This window comes from Salmo salar, chromosome ssa19 (assembly GCF_905237065.1).
Source record: "Salmo salar chromosome ssa19, Ssal_v3.1, whole genome shotgun sequence".
NCBI lineage: Eukaryota > Metazoa > Chordata > Actinopteri > Salmoniformes > Salmonidae > Salmo > Salmo salar.
The window spans coordinates 79,194,756-79,213,057 of NC_059460.1; the positions used below are offsets into that span (position 1 = coordinate 79,194,756).

The 18,302-nt window shown below is 40.8% G+C and overlaps 1 protein-coding gene across 4 annotated transcripts in view; it reads left to right on the forward strand.

Moving 5' to 3' along the window:
- Positions 1-15,008: 15,008 nt before the first annotated feature.
- Positions 15,009-18,302, forward strand: part of LOC106579675 (TGF-beta receptor type-1) — an 83,365-nt gene continuing 80,071 nt past the window's right edge. For all 4 annotated transcript variants that reach the window (XM_014159802.2, XM_014159803.2, XM_014159804.2 and 1 more), the window contains exon 1: positions 15,009-15,158. In XM_014159802.2, the coding sequence (XP_014015277.1) occupies positions 15,089-15,158 (70 nt within the window). In that variant the 5' untranslated portion in view covers positions 15,009-15,088. The remainder of the gene's footprint in view (positions 15,159-18,302) is intronic.

The window sequence follows — 18,302 nt, forward strand, 5'->3', positions numbered from 1 at the left end:
TCTTTACATGACGAGCCGAGTCATTTACTGTAGATCACTCATCACTGACATAATATCACCACCTATAGTGATGCATGGCAGCCATTTTGTGCCAGATGGCTCGTTGTACATTAGCAGTAGCCGTGGAGAGATGAGAGATGACTATAGTCAATGCTGATATTCCTGACAGTGAACTCTATCCCTGAACTCCTTGTCACAATCTCTTCAGAGTGGCCCATACAAGTCCCTGCTTGGCAATTTACTTGCATTACAGGTTCTGCCCAAAAACATCGCTCATGAAAACAAAAGTGATTTCTCATTCTTCCTCAGCCCTAACCCTAAATATATTGTCAAAATGCATTTAATTTACCTTTTTTTTAACTAGGCAAGTCAGTTAAGAACAAATTCTTATTTTTTTATTTTATTCTTACAGTGGGTTAACTGCCTTGTTCAGGGGCATAACGACAGATTTCTACCTTGTCAGCTCAGGGATTCGATCTTGCAACCTTTCACGTACTAATCCAACTCTCTAACCACTAGGCTACCTGCCAGGCTACCTGCCGCATTGCTCAGTCTACCATAATAGATTATTCCAAACAAAAAGTTCTGGATTACGTGAGGCCTTAACACTCTCCAAATAAGTAAACTACACATTCAATTTCATGGCGGAAATTCTCATTGTTCGTAGCTGAGAGAGAGAGAGAGTGTCAGAGTTTAGAGCAGGTATATGATTCATCACATCCATAGTTTGCAGCAGGTATAAAAGCTGTAGAGCTTGTATGCTAGCTTCCTCAACATTACAGTACAATAACCAATATCAATGATATCAATAATAATCAAAAGTCAAATAAAAAGTAGCAGGTGATTAGAAGAAGGTAATATGCATAGCGTAGCGCCTCGTATTATCAGTATAAATATATTACCTTCAAAAGTATTATCTTGTGATCAAGCCGTCAACGTTCTGTCATTATTGGTGTCATTAAAAAATGTTAACTAACGGGTTAGCAATTAGCATGTTTGACATTTCAGTGGAAATACTACTACTATCAAATCAAATCAAAGTTTATTTGTCACGTGAAATGCTTACTTAGCTTTTTGATAAGCGGTTTAGCAAAACAAATACATCCCGTATTATCGGCATACGGTCCCCGGTTATTGGCCACCTTACTGTTTTGTTCAATTACAAGATATATCCGTTTAATTTTGTTGTAAAAAAGAGACACCAACCTCGTATCCAAAGTGTTAACTAGATAGTTGACTAGTTGGCTAGCTTTCCGGTAAAAAAAAAAAATACTTGCCTGAAATCCGCTATATTTCAGGGGTAAAAAGTTGGATTTTAAATGATGTGTGGTCAGTCGCGCAGTCAATTTTTACAATATACAGCGTGTCCCACAAAATGTATATATATATATATATATATATTAGTTTTTTGAAAACTCTCAAAACCTAACTTAACTTACATAAATTGCAATGAAAATCGGTGGTCAGCTAGCTAGAAGGGTGGCTTTAGTTGCAAAACGTACTGTTATTTCCCAGTCCATTTAAATGTTGATCTCGAGGTGATTTAATCCTCTAACCGCTAGAGAGTGTCCGAAGTTAGGGGGTGTCTGATGTTGGGGGGAAATTAGCTAGTAATAAAATGATATATAAACATATGTATGTAGCATAGATTATTAATGTGATATGTCAAGTATAACTTACAAATATAGAGTGGATAGTGTCACAAAGTTTAATCGATAGTATATTTAATTTTACCTTTATTTAACTAGGCAAGTCAGTTAAGAACAAATTCTTATTTTCAATGACGGCCTAGGAACAGTGGGCTAACTGCCTTGTTCGGGGCAGAACGACATATTTTTACCTTCTCATTTCAGGGATTCGATCTAGCAACCTTTCGGTTACTAGTCCAACGCTCTAACCACTAGTCTACCTGCTGCCCCTATGTAATTGAACAGCAGCATTGTGTGTGCGTGTGTGCGTGCGTGCATGTGTGCGTGTGTGTGTGTAAAGGATAGATGTATGGACAGTCAGTGTAGGTCTGTGCAGGAAGACAGTTAGGGTTAGTTGTTCAGCAGTCTGATTGCCTGCTGGTGGAAGTGGTCTTGGAGCCTGTTGGTCTGAGGCCCCATGCTCCGATACCGCTTGCCAGATGGTAACAGAGTGAACAGTCCATGGCTCTGGTGACTAGAGTCCTTGACGATCTTCCGGGTCTTCCTCCTACACCGCCTGACATAAATGACGGCGGGCAGGGAGCTCGCCCTCTGTGATGTATTGGGCCATTCGCACCACACTCTGTGGAGCCATGCGGTTGAGGGCGGTGTAGTTGACATACCAGGCGGTGATACAGCTGGTCAAGATGCTCTCGATGGTGCAGCTATAGAACTTCTTGAGGATCCGAGGGCCCATGCCAAATTTTCTTCAGTCGCCTGAGGTTGAAGAGGCGCTGCCGAGCCTTCTTCACCACAGTGTCGGTGTGATTGGACCATGTCAGGTCCTCTGTGATGAATACACCGAGGAACTTGGTAGTCCACAATCAGCTCCTTGGTTTTGCTGACGTTGAGGGATAGGCGATTTACCTGCTCTGCCAGGGCTCTAACTTCCTTCTTCCACACTGCAGAATCACATAGTGTGTTTGGTTTACAGGTGACAGGTTGGGGAACGACACAGTGTTGGTGGCAGACCCCTCTTCATGTGGTAAATGGGATGTCATCAGCTGTCCAAGCTGGTACATCCAGGATCCTGCTTGGGAGCCATATGTGCGTGCACCCCCGCATCATTAGTGGGAGAGGAGGGAAACACCATTAATATTCACATCTGTCACTCACTCCTGAAAGAACCCCACCACCTGGCCCCGTTGTTCCCTCTCTTTCACTCAAACTCAAAAGTACACCCCTTTTTAAAATTGTCGCATATTATCACCATGCACAGTCACAGAAAGACACAGACGCCATGTTTCCTTCTTTCCTTCCTTCCTTGTTTATTTCCTTATTTCCTTCCTTCTTTCCTTCCTTCTTTCCTTCCTTCTTTCCTTCCTTCTTTCCTTCCTTCCTTTCTTCCTTTTTTCCTTCCTTCCTTCCTTCCTTCCTTCCTTCCTTCCTTCGCGCAATGCCAGACCTAGTAAGACTGAACAAAGACATGTGTAGTATATCCCCATGTTACTGAGGAAATGCAGAGGAAAGGTGATGACATCCCTACCAAAGGCTAAGCTAACTGAACAAGAGCGTGCAAAGCTGTCATCAAGGCAAAGGGTGGCTACTTTGAAGAATCTCAAATCTCAAATATATTTTCAAAATTCTTCAAGCTCTGTCAAATTGGTTGTTGATCATTGCTAGACAACCATTTTCAGGTCTTGCCATAGATTTCCAAGTGGATTAAGTCAAAACTGTAACTCGGATACTCAGGAACTCTCTTCTTGGTAAGCAACTCCAGTGTATATTTGGCCTTGTGTTTTAGGTTATTGTCCTGCTGAAAGGTGAATTAATCTCCTAGTGTCTGGTAGAAAGCAGAATGAATCAGGTTTTCCTCCAGGATGTTGCCTGTGCTTAGCTCCATTCCGTTTCTTTTTTATCCTTTAAAACTCCCCAGTCCTAAATGATTACAAACATCACATGATGCAGCCACCACTATGCTTGAAAATATGGAGAGTGGTACTCAGTAACGTGTTGTATTGGATTTACCCCAAACATAACACTTTGTTTTCAGGACATAAAGTTAATTGTTTTGACAGATTTTTTGCAGTATTACTTTAGTGTGTTGTTGCAAATAGGATGCATGTTTTGGAATATTTTATTCTGTACATGTTTCCTTCTTTTCACTCTGTAATTTAGGTTAGTATTATGGAGTAACTACAATGTTGTTGATCCATCCTCAGTTTCCTCCAATCACAGCCGTTAAACTCTGTAACTGTTTTAAAATCACCATTGGCCTTATGGTGAAATCCCTTAGCAGTTTTCTTCCTCTCTGGCAACTGAGTTAGGAAGGATGCCTGTATCTTTGTAGTGACTGGGTGATACACCATTCAAAGTGTAATTAATAACTTCACCATGCTCAAAAGGTTAAGCTAATTTTGACTCCTGAACTTATTTAAGCTTGCCATAACAAAGGGGTTGAATAGTAATTGACTCAAGACATTTCAGCTTTATATTTTTAATTCATTTGTAAACATTTCAAAAAATATAATTCCACTTTAACAGTATGGCAGCGTAACTCTGTCCTTGGGACCCCAAGGAGAGCACGTTTGGTTACTACTCTAACAATACACAGCTGATTCAAATGATTAATGCTTGATGATTATTTCATTATTTGAATCAGGTGTGTAACCCGAGGACTGAGTTTGGGAAACCCTGCATTATGGGGTATTGAGTTTGGGAAACCCTGCATTATGGGGTATTGAGTTTGGGAAACCCTGCATTATGGGGTATTGAGTTTGGGAAGCCCTGCATTATGGGGTATTGAGTTTGGGAAGCCCTGCATTATGGGGTATTGAGTGTAGGCCAGTGACAAAAAAAAAATCTAAATGTAATCCATTTAAATTCAGGAGGTACACACAACAAAATGTAGAAAAGGTCAAGGGGTTTGAATACTTTCTGAAGGCACTTCTTTTTTGGTTGTTTGTAAAATGTTTTGTTGTTGTTTCTCTGTAATACTACTAGCCACTTAACAATGTTATGAAGATGGCTTTAGCTAGCCCAGATAGGGTTCCAATCACCAAACCTCATAACTAGCCACCAAGAAGCCATTTCAGGCTATGAAGTTAGAGTAGTTAGGTAAGCTGGCATGCCTGCTGGCAAGGTTGGTAGACTTTTTGGAAAAGCAAGCAATTACTAAATGTACTGAATAAGACTCACATTCCTTCAAACTTTTACCCCAATTTCAGCAGAAATGCAGAGAAGCATATTTAGTTTCTTTAAAAAAATATCCACCAGTCAGAAGGATACAGACAGCCCAAAAGGTATACTTGGATATTCAGAAAAATATACTTTTTTAAAACTATATAATTAAGCATAATGATTATAAAAATAAAATTGAATTTGTCACATACTTTGTAAAACAACAGGTGTAGACTAACAGTGAAATACTTCCCAACAATGCAGAGAGATATTGAAACATTAAAAAAAAAAAATAACACAAGGAATAAATACACAATGCTAACTTGTCTATGTATACGGGGTACCAGTAGCGAGTGGATGTGCAGGGGTACGAGGTCATTGAGGTAGATACTGTATGTACATATAGGTAGGGGTAGAGTAACTAGTCAACAGGATAGATAATAGACAGTAGCAGCAGCGTATGTGATGAGTCAACAGGATAGATAATAGACAGTAGCAGCAGCGTATGTGATGAGTCAACAGGATAGATAATAGACAGTAGCAGCAGCGTATGTGATGAGTCAACAGGATAGATAATAAACAGTAGCAGCAGCGTATGTGATGAGTCAACAGGATAGATAATAGACAGTAGCTTCAGCATATGTGATGAGTCAACAGGATAGATAATAGACAGTAGCAGCAGCGTATGTGATGAGTCAACAGGATAGATAATAGACAGTAGCAGCAGCATATGTGATGAGTCAACAGGATAGATAATAGACAGTAGCAGCAGCATATGTCATGAGTCAACAGGATAGATAACAGTAGCAGCAGCGTATGTGATGAGTCAACAGGATAGATAATAGACAGTAGCAGCAGCGTATGTGATGAGTCAACAGGATAGATAATAGACAGTAGCAGCAGCATATGTGATGAGTCAACAGGATAGATAACAAACAGTAGCTTCAGCATATGTGATGAGTCAACAGGATAGATAATAGACCGTAGCAGCAGCGTATGTGATGAGTCAACAGGATAGATAATAGACCGTAGCAGCAGCGTATGTGATGAGTCAACAGGATAGATAACAGTAGCAGCAGCGTATGTGATGAGTCAACAGGATAGATGGCTCTAAATTGCAGGAAAATGCTGTTTTCAAGTGTTTGAAAAATACTAAATTCTTGTGCCCCCTCAGATATTTGGGGCTCATGATGCCCCTGAGAGAGAGAAACTCATGGTTTCAGTGCTCCACCAGCTTGACTCAGCACATGGCTAATTTGCCCCTCCACCTATCTGTTCCTCTCATTTGCATGGCCATGTGGTGCAGTTGGTTTCCTTCCAAGGAGAAGAGGCCACTTCAAACTGAATCAGACACTAGCTACAGAGACTTTGGTGGAGGCCAGTGCACTTTCTGGAGACATTTCTAATCAACCGTTACAAGGTTTCTCAAGAGAAGTCAAAACAAAAGCATACCGTGGGAGCTGCTCACTGATAAGGGAGATGTTATCTACTCGGCTTGATTGCCATTGTGAGTCAAAAGTATTGATGTAACCGTTTCCTGTGTCCTCGATAGAGAAGTAGACACAGCAGAATGCTGCTGCCTTTGGTTACTCCCTCTGATAAAAACATATGTATTTATTTCACCTTTATTTAACTAGGCAAATCAATTAAGAACAAATTCTTATTTATAATGACGGCCTACCAGAAGGCCTCCTGTGGGGACGGGGGCTGGGACTAAAAATAAAAATGTAGGACAAAACACACATCACGACAAGAGAGACACCACAACACTACATAAAGAGAGACCTAAGACAACAACACAGCACGGTAGCAACACAACATGACAACGCAACATGGTAGCAACACAACATGGTAGCAACACAACATGACAACACAACATGGTAGAAACCCAACATGAAAACAACACAACATGACAACACAACATGGTAGCAACATAACATGACAACACAACATGGTAGCAACACAACATGACAACAACACAACATGACAACACAACATGGTAGCAACACAACATGACAACACAACATGGTAGCAACACAATATGACAACACAACATGGTAGAAACACAACATGACAACAACACAACATGACAACACAACATGGTAGCATGAAAACATGACAACACAACATGGCAGAAACACAACATGACAACACAACATGGCAGCAACACAACATGACAACATGACAGCACAAGACAACAACACAACATGACAACCCAACATGACAACACAACATGGTAGAAACACAACATGACAACACAACATGGCAGCAACACAACATGAAACACAACATGACAACACAACATGGTAGCATCACAACATGGCAGAAACACAACATGACAACAAAACATGACAACACAACATGACAACACAACCCAACATGAAAACATGACAACACAACATGAGAACATGACACACAACATGACAACACAACATGGCAGCAACACAACATGACAACACAACATGACATCACAACATGGTAGCATCACAACATGACAACACAACATGGCAGCAACACAACATGGCAACATGACAACATGGCAACATGACAACATGGCAACATGACAGCACAACACAACAACACAACATGATAGCAACACAACATGACACACAACATGATATCAATACAACATAACAACAACACAACATGACAACAACACAGCATGGTAGTAGAACAACATGGCAGCAGTACAACATGGTAGCAGCACAACATGACAACAACACAGCATGGTAGAAGGACAACATGGTAGCAGCACAACATGACAACAACACAGCATGGTAGCAGCACAACATGGTAGAAACACAACATGACAACAACACAGTATGGTAGTAGAACAACATGGTAGAAACACAACATGGTAGCAGCACAACATGACAACAACACAGCATGGTAGCAGCACAACATGGTAGAAACACAACATGACAACAACACAGCATGGTAGTAGAACAACATGGTAGAAACATAACATGGTAGCAGTACAACATGGTAGAAACACAACATGACAACAACACAGCATGGTAGAAGGACAAAATGGTAGAAACACAACATGGTAGAAACACAACAGGGCAGAAACACAACATGGTAGCAACACAACATGGCAGCAACACAACATGGCAGAAACACAACATGGTAGCAACACAACATGGCAGCAACACAACATGGCAGCAGCATAGCATGGTACAAATATTGGTAGGCACAGAATTCAACTGATTGTAAACATGGGAGAAAAAGCCAGTCTGTCACTCGGGAGACAAATCAAAAGGCTGCAAAGGAATAGGAGGAATATGCAAATTGGAGGAAGGTCTCATTCTGGTATGTAAAAAAATGATACCAGAGCTTCTACTTTGTAAGGCCTCACAACAAGCGACGTGTTGTGGAAATAAGAGAGCAACCTGTCATGAATAATATCAAAGTGACTGTGCTGCTGTAATGTTATTTTTCTGATTGTATTGCTTGAAAGTGGCTGTGCTGTATTTGTATTGATATAGCTGTGTTAGGGTTTGGGGGGGGGGGGTCTCCGGGTTTTCAGCTTCGTTCTACCTCAGCAGATAAGCTGCTTTCTACTGAAGGGGCCAACGAATGCGCACCACTTTCCATCAAAAATGAACACTAATGATACAAGTTGAAATCATTTTTGTGCCTCCCTGTACTCTTTCCAAAAGGAATTCTAGAGAAACGTGCAGTGTTCAACAATGTTCAACAATGTTCAACATGAAGAACAACACTTGTAGAGATATTCATGAGCTTCAACTTTTTCCCTTTTTTTCCCCCTAATTAGCACAGAAATTCTGTTATCTTTCCAGTACTATGTAATTCACTGAACAAGTGCACTCGAGAGCAAAGCACTCCCTGAAGATAAAATATTTTTCACTTGCCCTACTTAAATCCTTTACATTTAAACACAAACAGCCTGTTTTTGGAGTTGAACATACATTATGGAAATGACTATGGTTCAGTGGACTGATCGTTACTGCCATCGTTTCAGCCACTAAAAGAGATGTTTAGCATATTATACCATCTTCACTTTGACATAACATCAAGGTTTTCGTCTGTAACCTTTACTCATCCAGATTTCAAAGCCAACCAGGTTGGCTGAACATAGGCTACTATAAGTATGATAGTCGAGCTCATTGCCTGGCAAATAAGTTGTACCCCAAAAATGTGCAAACTGTATTGGAAGGGAGCTACTTCAGAACAATAAGAACTGAAAAATATAAGGTGACGAATTATACATAATTTGACCATAAGTCCTGGTCCTGATCTCGGGTCAGATTTATTTTTTAAGTTCAGCCTTACAGACAAGACAAGGTGGGAGGGGGAAACTTATTCAGGACCATTGGAAATGGCCACACCCTCCAGAGTGAAATGACACAATTGTAAAAAGTCAACATCTTGTCTGGGGGCTGTCGTGCTAGTCTGACACAGCGTAGCATCTGTAAATTCTCCTCAGCCTTCTGCTCTGTCCCTAAGGGGACAAGACGCCACAGTGGCCAAGATCCTAATGGTGGTGTATAGGGGGGATTTTTTGGGGACCAGGTCACCCCACCAAAAATAGGAATGACAGATAAAGGACACCCAACCATTCGCGGCCTGCGCTGGCACCCCTCCATCACCACCACCAAAGCCTGGGCTGTTTCTGAGTAGATGACTCCAGGAGGGGCATAGTCCACTCTACTCTCTCTCTGTTGAGCAAACACTGGCCTGGCGGCTGTCGCAATATCCAAAGAGCAGCGTTTTCACGTTAATTCCCCCTTCGTTTTTTTTTTAGGAGGGGACTCATTAATGCATCTGTGGGGGATTGGTGGGACTGCAGAGTGTGCAAACTGAATATTCAGGAAATTACACAGATGGAGATCAAACAATGGACCATCATCAATCTCTGTCACCAAGCACAGGTATGGGAGGGGAGGTCAGGGGCTTTATCCTGTTGAGGGTAGCAGAAGGGCAGAGTGAGTGAGTGAGTGAGTGAGTGAGTGAGTGAGTGAGTGAGTGAGTGAGTGAGTGAGTGAGTGAGTGAGTGAGTGAGTGAGTGAGTGAGTGAGTGTGTAAACCTAACCTTAACTATTTTAATTAACCCTTCCCCTGACCCTATCCTTAGCCCTTTAATCTAACTCCTAACATAACCCTAACCTTATTAACCCCTAAATGTAACCCCTAGCCTAGCTAACATTAGCATTAGACACCTAGCCACCTAGCTAAAGTTAGCCACAACAAATTGGAATTTCATACGTTCATACGTATTTCATAATATCATACGTTTTGCTAATTTGTAACATATTGTACGTTTTGCGAATTCGTAACATATCATACGAAATGGATAATGTACATCCACAAATGAATACATATCATACAAAACGTAACATATCATACTAAATGGAGGGTATCGGATTTACATAAAGAATAATACAAAAGCAGAGCAGCGTTTTTTTTCCTAGGTCCGGTTTCGCTGAAGCTCTTAGCTCTAATGATTTATGGCTATTCATATTTTTTACACAATACAGTTTTACCATCAAGACTGTAGTCTATTATGTATTCTAAGTGTTTGTATTATGTTGGCCATGTGTTCTGTATTCTAAGTGTTTGTATTATGTTGGCCATGTGTTTTGTATTCTAAGTGTTTGTATAATGTTGGCCATGTGTTCCGTATTCTAAGTGTTTGTATTATGTTGTCCATGTGTTCTGTATTCTAAGTGTTTGTATTATGTTGTCCATGTGTTCCGTATTCTAAGTGTTTGTATTATGTTGGCCATGTGTTCTGTATTCTAAGTGTTTGTATTATGTTGTCCATGTGTTCCGTATTCTAAGTGTTTGTATTATGTTGGCCATGTGTTCTGTATTCTAAGTGTTTGTATTATGTTGTCCATGTGTTCCGTATTATAAGTGTTTGTATAATGTTGGCCATGTGTTCTGTATTCTAAGTGTTTGTATTATGTTGGCCATGTGTTCTGTATTCTAAGTGTTTGTATTATGTTGTCCATGTGTTCCGTATTATAAGTGTTTGTATTATGTTGGCCATGTGTTCTGTATTCTAAGTGTTTGTATTATGTTGGCCATGTGTTCTGTATTCTAAGTGTTTGTATTATGTTGGCCATGTGTTCTGTATTCTAAGTGTTTGTATTATGTTTACATTTTAGTCATTTAGCAGACGCTCTTATCCAGAGCGACTTACAGTAGTGAATGCATACATTTCATACATTTTTTTTCTTTCCATACTGGTCCCCCGTGGGAATCAAACCCACAACCCTGGCGTTGCAAACACCATGCTCTACCAACTGAGCCACACGGGACCACACGGGACCATATTGCCACGGAAAGGGTTACATAGCCTTCATAAGGAAGCCAAACCTCAATCACCAGTGCCATTTTCTCATAACCACGGGGTACAGTACAAGGAAGTTGGCAATTGTGCCAATAAACAGCTAATACTGTCTAATCATGGGTTGTAAATAGAGTTAGACACTTTTTAAATAAAAAATAGACTCACTAATACACACAAGACTGAATTGTGGTTAAATGGGCCATTGAGAAAATATTTGGACTGTGTTTTGGGGTACGTGCAGTAGCTCCAGTAGTCTAACGGTAAGGGGGGTGTGAGTATGTCACTGTCTAGGGCTGAGAGGGGAAAACATACCACTGGTTTAGCTGCCCGGGGTGTAAAGGCCTAACACCGCACCAAGTTCAAAACAGAGGATTTAGGTTTCAGTTTGTCAGGAACCGAAATGGGCCGAAGTTCATTCAACTTCAAAAGCTTACCATATCACATGACCTGGCCTCTATCTTGAAGAATTCTGAATGAGTGTGTATGTGAGATTTTTTTGTTGCATGTTTGCGTTTCTTCCCTCACCTCCGCTAATACAACCGACGTACATAGTCTATGAAATCCCCCTTCCGGATCAAGGTACCAAGCGCACCTCACAACAGCATTTCACAACGTTTACGTATTGCTAGTGGAAGCAAGCCGAGAAATGTTTCCCTATACTTACGCCGTGTTAAACAGTCTGGCAAGCCTATTAAAATAATGTGTGCTGTCACGAATTGTTGCAAACGGAAATCCTGCTTACCCACTACCTTACTTAAGGAATAACAAGTGGCTTTGTTGAGGAGACTTAATCCTCTCAGAGGTGATGGAAAACTACCAAACAACTTGGCCAGGCTGGCAACCCTCCACCATTTTGGAGACAAATAAATGATCTTTATTTTAATTCAACAACACATTTTTACCATAGTGCCCTATTGACCAGGTTGTTTAAAGAATGGTTTCTCAAACATTGGTTGAAACGGAGAAATATTCAATTTGGGTTCCAGTCCAGGTGACTCCATGTCTAATAGGAGGATCTTACTGGAGTATACGTTCTCCTGATTGGAGGTCAGTGTTCCAGCCCCCCTCCCCCTTCTCCTCTGCGTCCGCCAGGCCTCTTCCACACTGCTTTAATAAGGACGATAAACCATAGCCTGCTTCATGGTCCATTCTTAGAATATTTGGAGAATAGAACCTGCAGTGTACCAAACCTAAAAAGCTTATAATTTTGTCTTATAATGTTGTCCATGTGTTCCGTATTCTAAGTGTTTGTATTATGTTGGCCATGTGTTCTGTATTCTAAGTGTTTGTATTATGTTGGCCATGTGTTCTGTATTCTAAGTGTTTGTATTATGTTGGCCATGTGTTCTGTATTCTAAGTGTTTGTATTATGTTGGCCATGTGTTCTGTATTATAAGTGTTCTCTTTTGCTATTTTTTATGCAATGTTTGACTATGTAAATTATGCGTTTCTTCAGTTTGGGTAAACTGTGAGCAAGAGTAAATAAAGTCAAAGCTGCTTGTTCCTTCAGTCACTATAGAAAATATCAATGTGACCTAAAAATAGGATATAATGAAAATGGTTTAATACATGTCCAAAATAAATGCAGATATAGGACAGACACTTCAGAACAAGTTCCTTTAGATTTTTGAGGGGGACTATCTGTTGTTTCATGTAGTGAATCTGTTATTCAATGTGTTTCTATGGGCTAATAGCAGTAAGTACTATCTGTTATTCAATGTGTTTCTATGGGCTAATAGCAGTAAGGACTATCTGTTATTCAATGTGTTTCTATGAGCTAATAGCAGTGAGGACTATCTGTTATTCAATGTGTTTCTATGGGCTAATAGCAGTCATCTGTTATTCAATGTGTTTCTATGGGCTAATAGCAGTAATCTGTTATTCAATGTGTTTCTATGGGCTAATAGCAGTAAGTACTATCTGTTATTCAATGTGTTTCTATGGGCTAATAGCAGTAATCTGTTATTCAATGTGTTTCTATGGGCTAATAGCAGTAAGTACTATCTGTTATTCAATGTGTTTCTATGGGCTAATAGCAGTAAGGACTATCTGTTATTCAATGTGTTTCTATGAGCTAATAGCAGTAAGGACTATCTGTTATTCAATGTGTTTCTATGAGCTAATAGCAGTGAGGACTATCTGTTGTCCCATGTAGTGAATCTGTTATTCAATGCGTTTGTATGGGCTAATTAATAGCAGTAAGGCCAAAAATATGTTTTTTTCAAATCATTTTTTAATATATATTTTTTTATGCTTCACCGGGTCTTAAAATTCTAAATCAAATAGCAAAATGATCCTTGTTAGGACCTTAAAATAATTCCATACACACTACATGGCCAAAAGTATGCGGACACCTGCTTGTCGAACATGTCATTCCAAAATAATGGGCATTAATATGGAGTTGGTCCCCCCTTTGCTCCACTCTTTTGGGAAGGCTTTCCACTAGATGTTGGAACATTGCTTTCATTCAGCCACAAGAGCATTACTGAGGTTGGGCAATGATGTTGGGCAATTAGGCCTGGCTCGAAATCGACGTTCCAATTAATCTCAAAGGTGTTCGATGGGGTTGAGGTCAGGGCTCTGTGCAGACCAGTCAAGTTCTTCCACACCGATCTTGACAAACCATTTCTGTATGGACCTCGCTTTGTCCACGGGGGCATTGTCATGCTGAAACAGAAAAGGGCCTTTCCCAAACTGTTGCCACAAAGTTGGAAGCACAGAATTGTCTAGAATGTCATTGTATGCTGTAGCTTTAAGACTTCCCTTCACTGGAACTAAGGGGCCTGAACCATGAAAAACAGCCCCAGACCATTATTCCTCCCCCACCTAACTTGACAGTTGGCACTATGCATTGGGGCTGGTATTGTTTCCTGGCATCCACCAAACCCAGATTCATCTGTTGGACGGCCAGATGGTGAAAGGTGATTAATCCCTTCAGAGAACACGTTTCCACTGCTCCACAGTCCAATGGCGCTAAGCTTTACACCACTCCAGCTGGAGCTTAAGCTTGCAATCACGGAGACTCCAGAGGCATGCAGAGGTCAAATCGAGATCCATAGGGCATCACCGTTCCGTATAGCTCCGCATTGACATGATTGGTTGACGCTAGGTGGGGGCGGGAGGTTTTGTATAAACACAAACTCACTTCCTTGACAACTACCTTCACGACAGCTCTGCACTGCTCCCTCCAAGCACAATAAGTATGAATGCTCTAACATCTGCAGACGCCATATCACCGTAAATGCTGCACGGCCAATGCATTGACCATGCAGCGCCTTTTAGTAGAGCATGTGGGGCTTGCAACGCTAGGGTTGTGGGTTCGATACCCACGGGGGACCAGTACGAAAATATATGCACTCACTACTGTAAGTTGCTCTGGATAAGCGTCTGCTAAATGACTCAAATGTAAGTGCGTTTTGCCTATAAAGACAAGCAAGCTGTAAATAGGCTTGTAAAAGCTCAGTGGCAATTTTAGTATGTAAATCTTTGTGAGCAAAAATATATATTTTAGATGCATGCCAGCAAAACCATGAATTCCATTATAACGGTGACAAACGGTGCCCACAAACTGTTAGGGTCTACATAAAGCTGTCCCAACAGCAGAGCCTTCTTTTCAGCACCATGGAGTGAATCCTTACCACTGCTACACCTGGTTATCAGCGGAGTATTGTCTCGCAGCGGTAACAGTTCATTTAGTTTAATTTGCTGCCTATTTTTTTTTTTTAGCTGATATGGCTGACTTGCTTAAAACAAATGTGGTTTCTACTGACAATTGAGATGAACAAATTGATAATTCTGTAAACGGTCATGAAATATTTACAACCGTACAAGAAGGCTTGCTTGGTCTGGGCGGGGTGTGGTACTAGCGGTCCCAGCCAATCAGACGGGTTTCCCCCCCCTCTCAACCATGGACTCGGGAGAGAAGTTGAGACGGGCAGTCTAGAGTAAAGTCTCAACTACGATGGATGCACTACACTGTTGTCTCGTATTAATAGTCCTGTTCATTGGGACTATGATTCAAGAAAATGATGGTAAGTGAACGAGGTTATGTCTTGGCACAATTTTTTTCTTTCAATATTGTTGTGGTTACGAAGTTGATATCGGGGCGTCGGTTGTTGCTCTTTGTTTCAAGAAGCGGTAGCCTAAAGACTTTTTCAAAGATGGCGCAGGTCAGAGTCGGAGCAAGCCGCGCTGTCAGAGCGATGTTTTATTGTTGACGGGAACGTCTTTGCCAGAGAAAAGAGATTAAAAAAAGACACATGTACCTTTTTTTTGTTTTTGTTGAGGACTTCGGCTTTAGTCCAGGATCAATGCCCGAAGTCATTTGTAACATGACGTTTGAGCTCTTGACTGATTTTTAACTAGTAACTGTTATTCCTCAGTTGAGAAAATAGTTTTAAGTTTACGTCCCTCACAGCTGTTTGTTTGTTTTATTTATCGGCCTTAGTCGTTCATTTCTAGTGTTGGACACTGACCGAGGAGTGGACTGTGGGCTGAAGAAAGCCATTGCCTGGACGTTTCTGCCATGAGCCTATGTTTTTTTGCATTTGTGTCTGTGTAGCTAAATAGTCACTGTTAATAAACTGCTACTGTTGGTTGTCTATTTTGAGGGAGGATTCCCCTTAGTTAACTAGCAAGTAAATACTCGAAAGAGCTGGGTTTGGTTGAACTTGACACCGTAATAGCTATACAGTTGGCTATAATTCATCTATTTAGCTAGTCTTTTGTTGTTGCTACAGTATGCAGTTGCTCGTCACTCATGCTTTTGTTGTTGTTGTTGTAAAACAGAAGGTTTTAACGCTGTTGACAAAAGTTAAACGGCAAACTAACGTTAGCTAGTGACTGATCTGAGGGGCTGTTCAAAGTCATACTCATTGTACGAGCTAGTCGCTGTGTTGTCGTGCGAGAACGGGCAACATTTCGTTTTAATTTGTCTTGTATCTCACTCGTGGTGATTGTTTTCAAAATAGCCAATTATTTCCTTGACACACGGATTGCTGGTAACACTGTGGCTCAAAGGTTACTCGGACACCCCTTAGATAGTAATGTGTGCTAATTGTCAGCCATTGACCATGTAAGTCTTATGTAACTGGCTAGTCGTTTATCAGTTTGATGAATTTTGCTCGAAATTGAGCGGAGCTGCTATTAAAGTGTAGAGCTGGGCAGCTAAAGTTCTCGTTCAACATTTATCCATCCAATTGAACATTGTGAGACAACCCCCCCCCCACTCCTAAGGACTTGGACCCCCCCTTTCTATGTTTTCTAAATAACTAATGTCGATTATTGTACATTCCATTACAGCTATGTGGCTGACAATGTGCATTTCACACGTTTCACGAGAATTGATTTCCTTCATCCTAAATGCCATTATTCGTTAAATTAAATAAAAAAATACAAAATATTTGTCTACGTTTAGCCTGTGATTACCACAAACTAAATGATTTACTAGAATATAGAATAATTCTGTTGGTTTGGAACCTCACGATGTTCCCGTTGTGTGACATTCCTTTGTGTGGACGGAGAGAAGAAAGGAGAGTCGATGGAAACATGATGAATACAGTCCCAGCTCTACAGCGCTTCCCCATACGTTTTAACCAGTATCCTTTTAAAGAATGTTATTAAATAAAACTCAATTGTTATGTTGACCTGCAGGGAGGATTTTTGTCCATATTTGAAGTATGATTGACATGCTTCGGTGACGTGAGAGCTTAAACGAGGCAGGAGTATTTGCATCAGAATGAAATCAATATGCTTGATGCATATAATCCTACAGATAACGGAGTAGACCACTTTCTCAGATTGAAGGTGCTGGACAATTATTTTTTTGATTACGTTTATTTATTTTTACACCAAGCCTAGATGCTAAGCTTCTGATATGTGTGCATTTCTGGGAGGCTGTTGTGTGTAAAATAGGGGTGGATGAGTCTGTACATCCCCAGTTTCCCTCCCCTAGAATATTTGATGCGATCACCGCTGTCATAAATAATGCACAGCTTCAAGATAGACCAGATATGAAATAGTTAATGTAAACACATGTTACATGTCCTTATTTCAGCTCGTTGGTGATAGTAGTGTTCACCATGCAGTCGGTAACATGCATGACAGTCTTCCCTCTGAAATTGGACAATTGTCAGTTAGATTGGACCTCCTACCAATGCTGTTTAGGCTTCATCATGGTACTTCTCTAAATGGACTCGGCACAATTCCATCACCTTTAGCTGCGTTGGATGGGACATTTAGTGACAATAGCAGTTCATTTCACGTTATCTGTTGAGACAGCTGGTGTTTGACCTTTGCATCCTCCAGTGACCTTTTGCAAACCTCATTACTGTCCAGCGTAGAGCTCCTGTGGTGTTCAGCAATCTTGTGTTGCCGGCTCAGAGCCCTCTTTAATTTGCGATCTGCCTAAAACTTGCGTTACTTGCTCCTTGCATACTGCAAGTAAACAGCGCATGTTCGTCAGGGAAATAAAAATATGTGCAGCTTAGTTTAAGTGCTATCTCCATGTCACCGATAAGACCACATCAAAAGCTTTAAGCGCCTGTGCTGCCGTGTCGACTCGGCATCAGAATATCAAAAAGGGGGGATAAACTCCAGTCCTCAGTGGCACAGTGCAGAGCAAGACTTTTGAATTCAGTCACATCCATAACCTCTCCCCCCCCCAACTTGGTGTTTGCTATGGTCAATACAGTAAAACTGCCTTTTTGTCAGAGGAATGTGAAACATTTGCGTGACTGACCCCAAACTGCCTCTTGTCCTTGGACTAAGGAACCACAACTAATTTGAGAAGTTGTATTTGTGCCCAGCTGTGATTGGATTCAGGGGTAGTGATGCATTCAAACGGCCCCCGCTTTCGCCCGGGATCGAGAATTCTGCTGCGACTGTAGTTTTTTTTATTATTATTTATTTTTTAACCTTTTCACATATGAGTTCCAAATATCTCTAACGGTCTCCTCAGCGTGAGTTGTTTTATGAACGTGATGTCAGAATTCACTCACTGTTCCAATATGTGATTTGTTACACAACAGTACAGTTAACACATGCTGCCTGATAATTATCTATAGGCTATGTTTCGTCTTATCAATTTCTAATTATTTCCGGAACAAGTTTTTTATTTCTTAACAACAGTTTAAATTGAGGTGTGTTCCGTCCTCCTCATTAATTCACATAAAAGT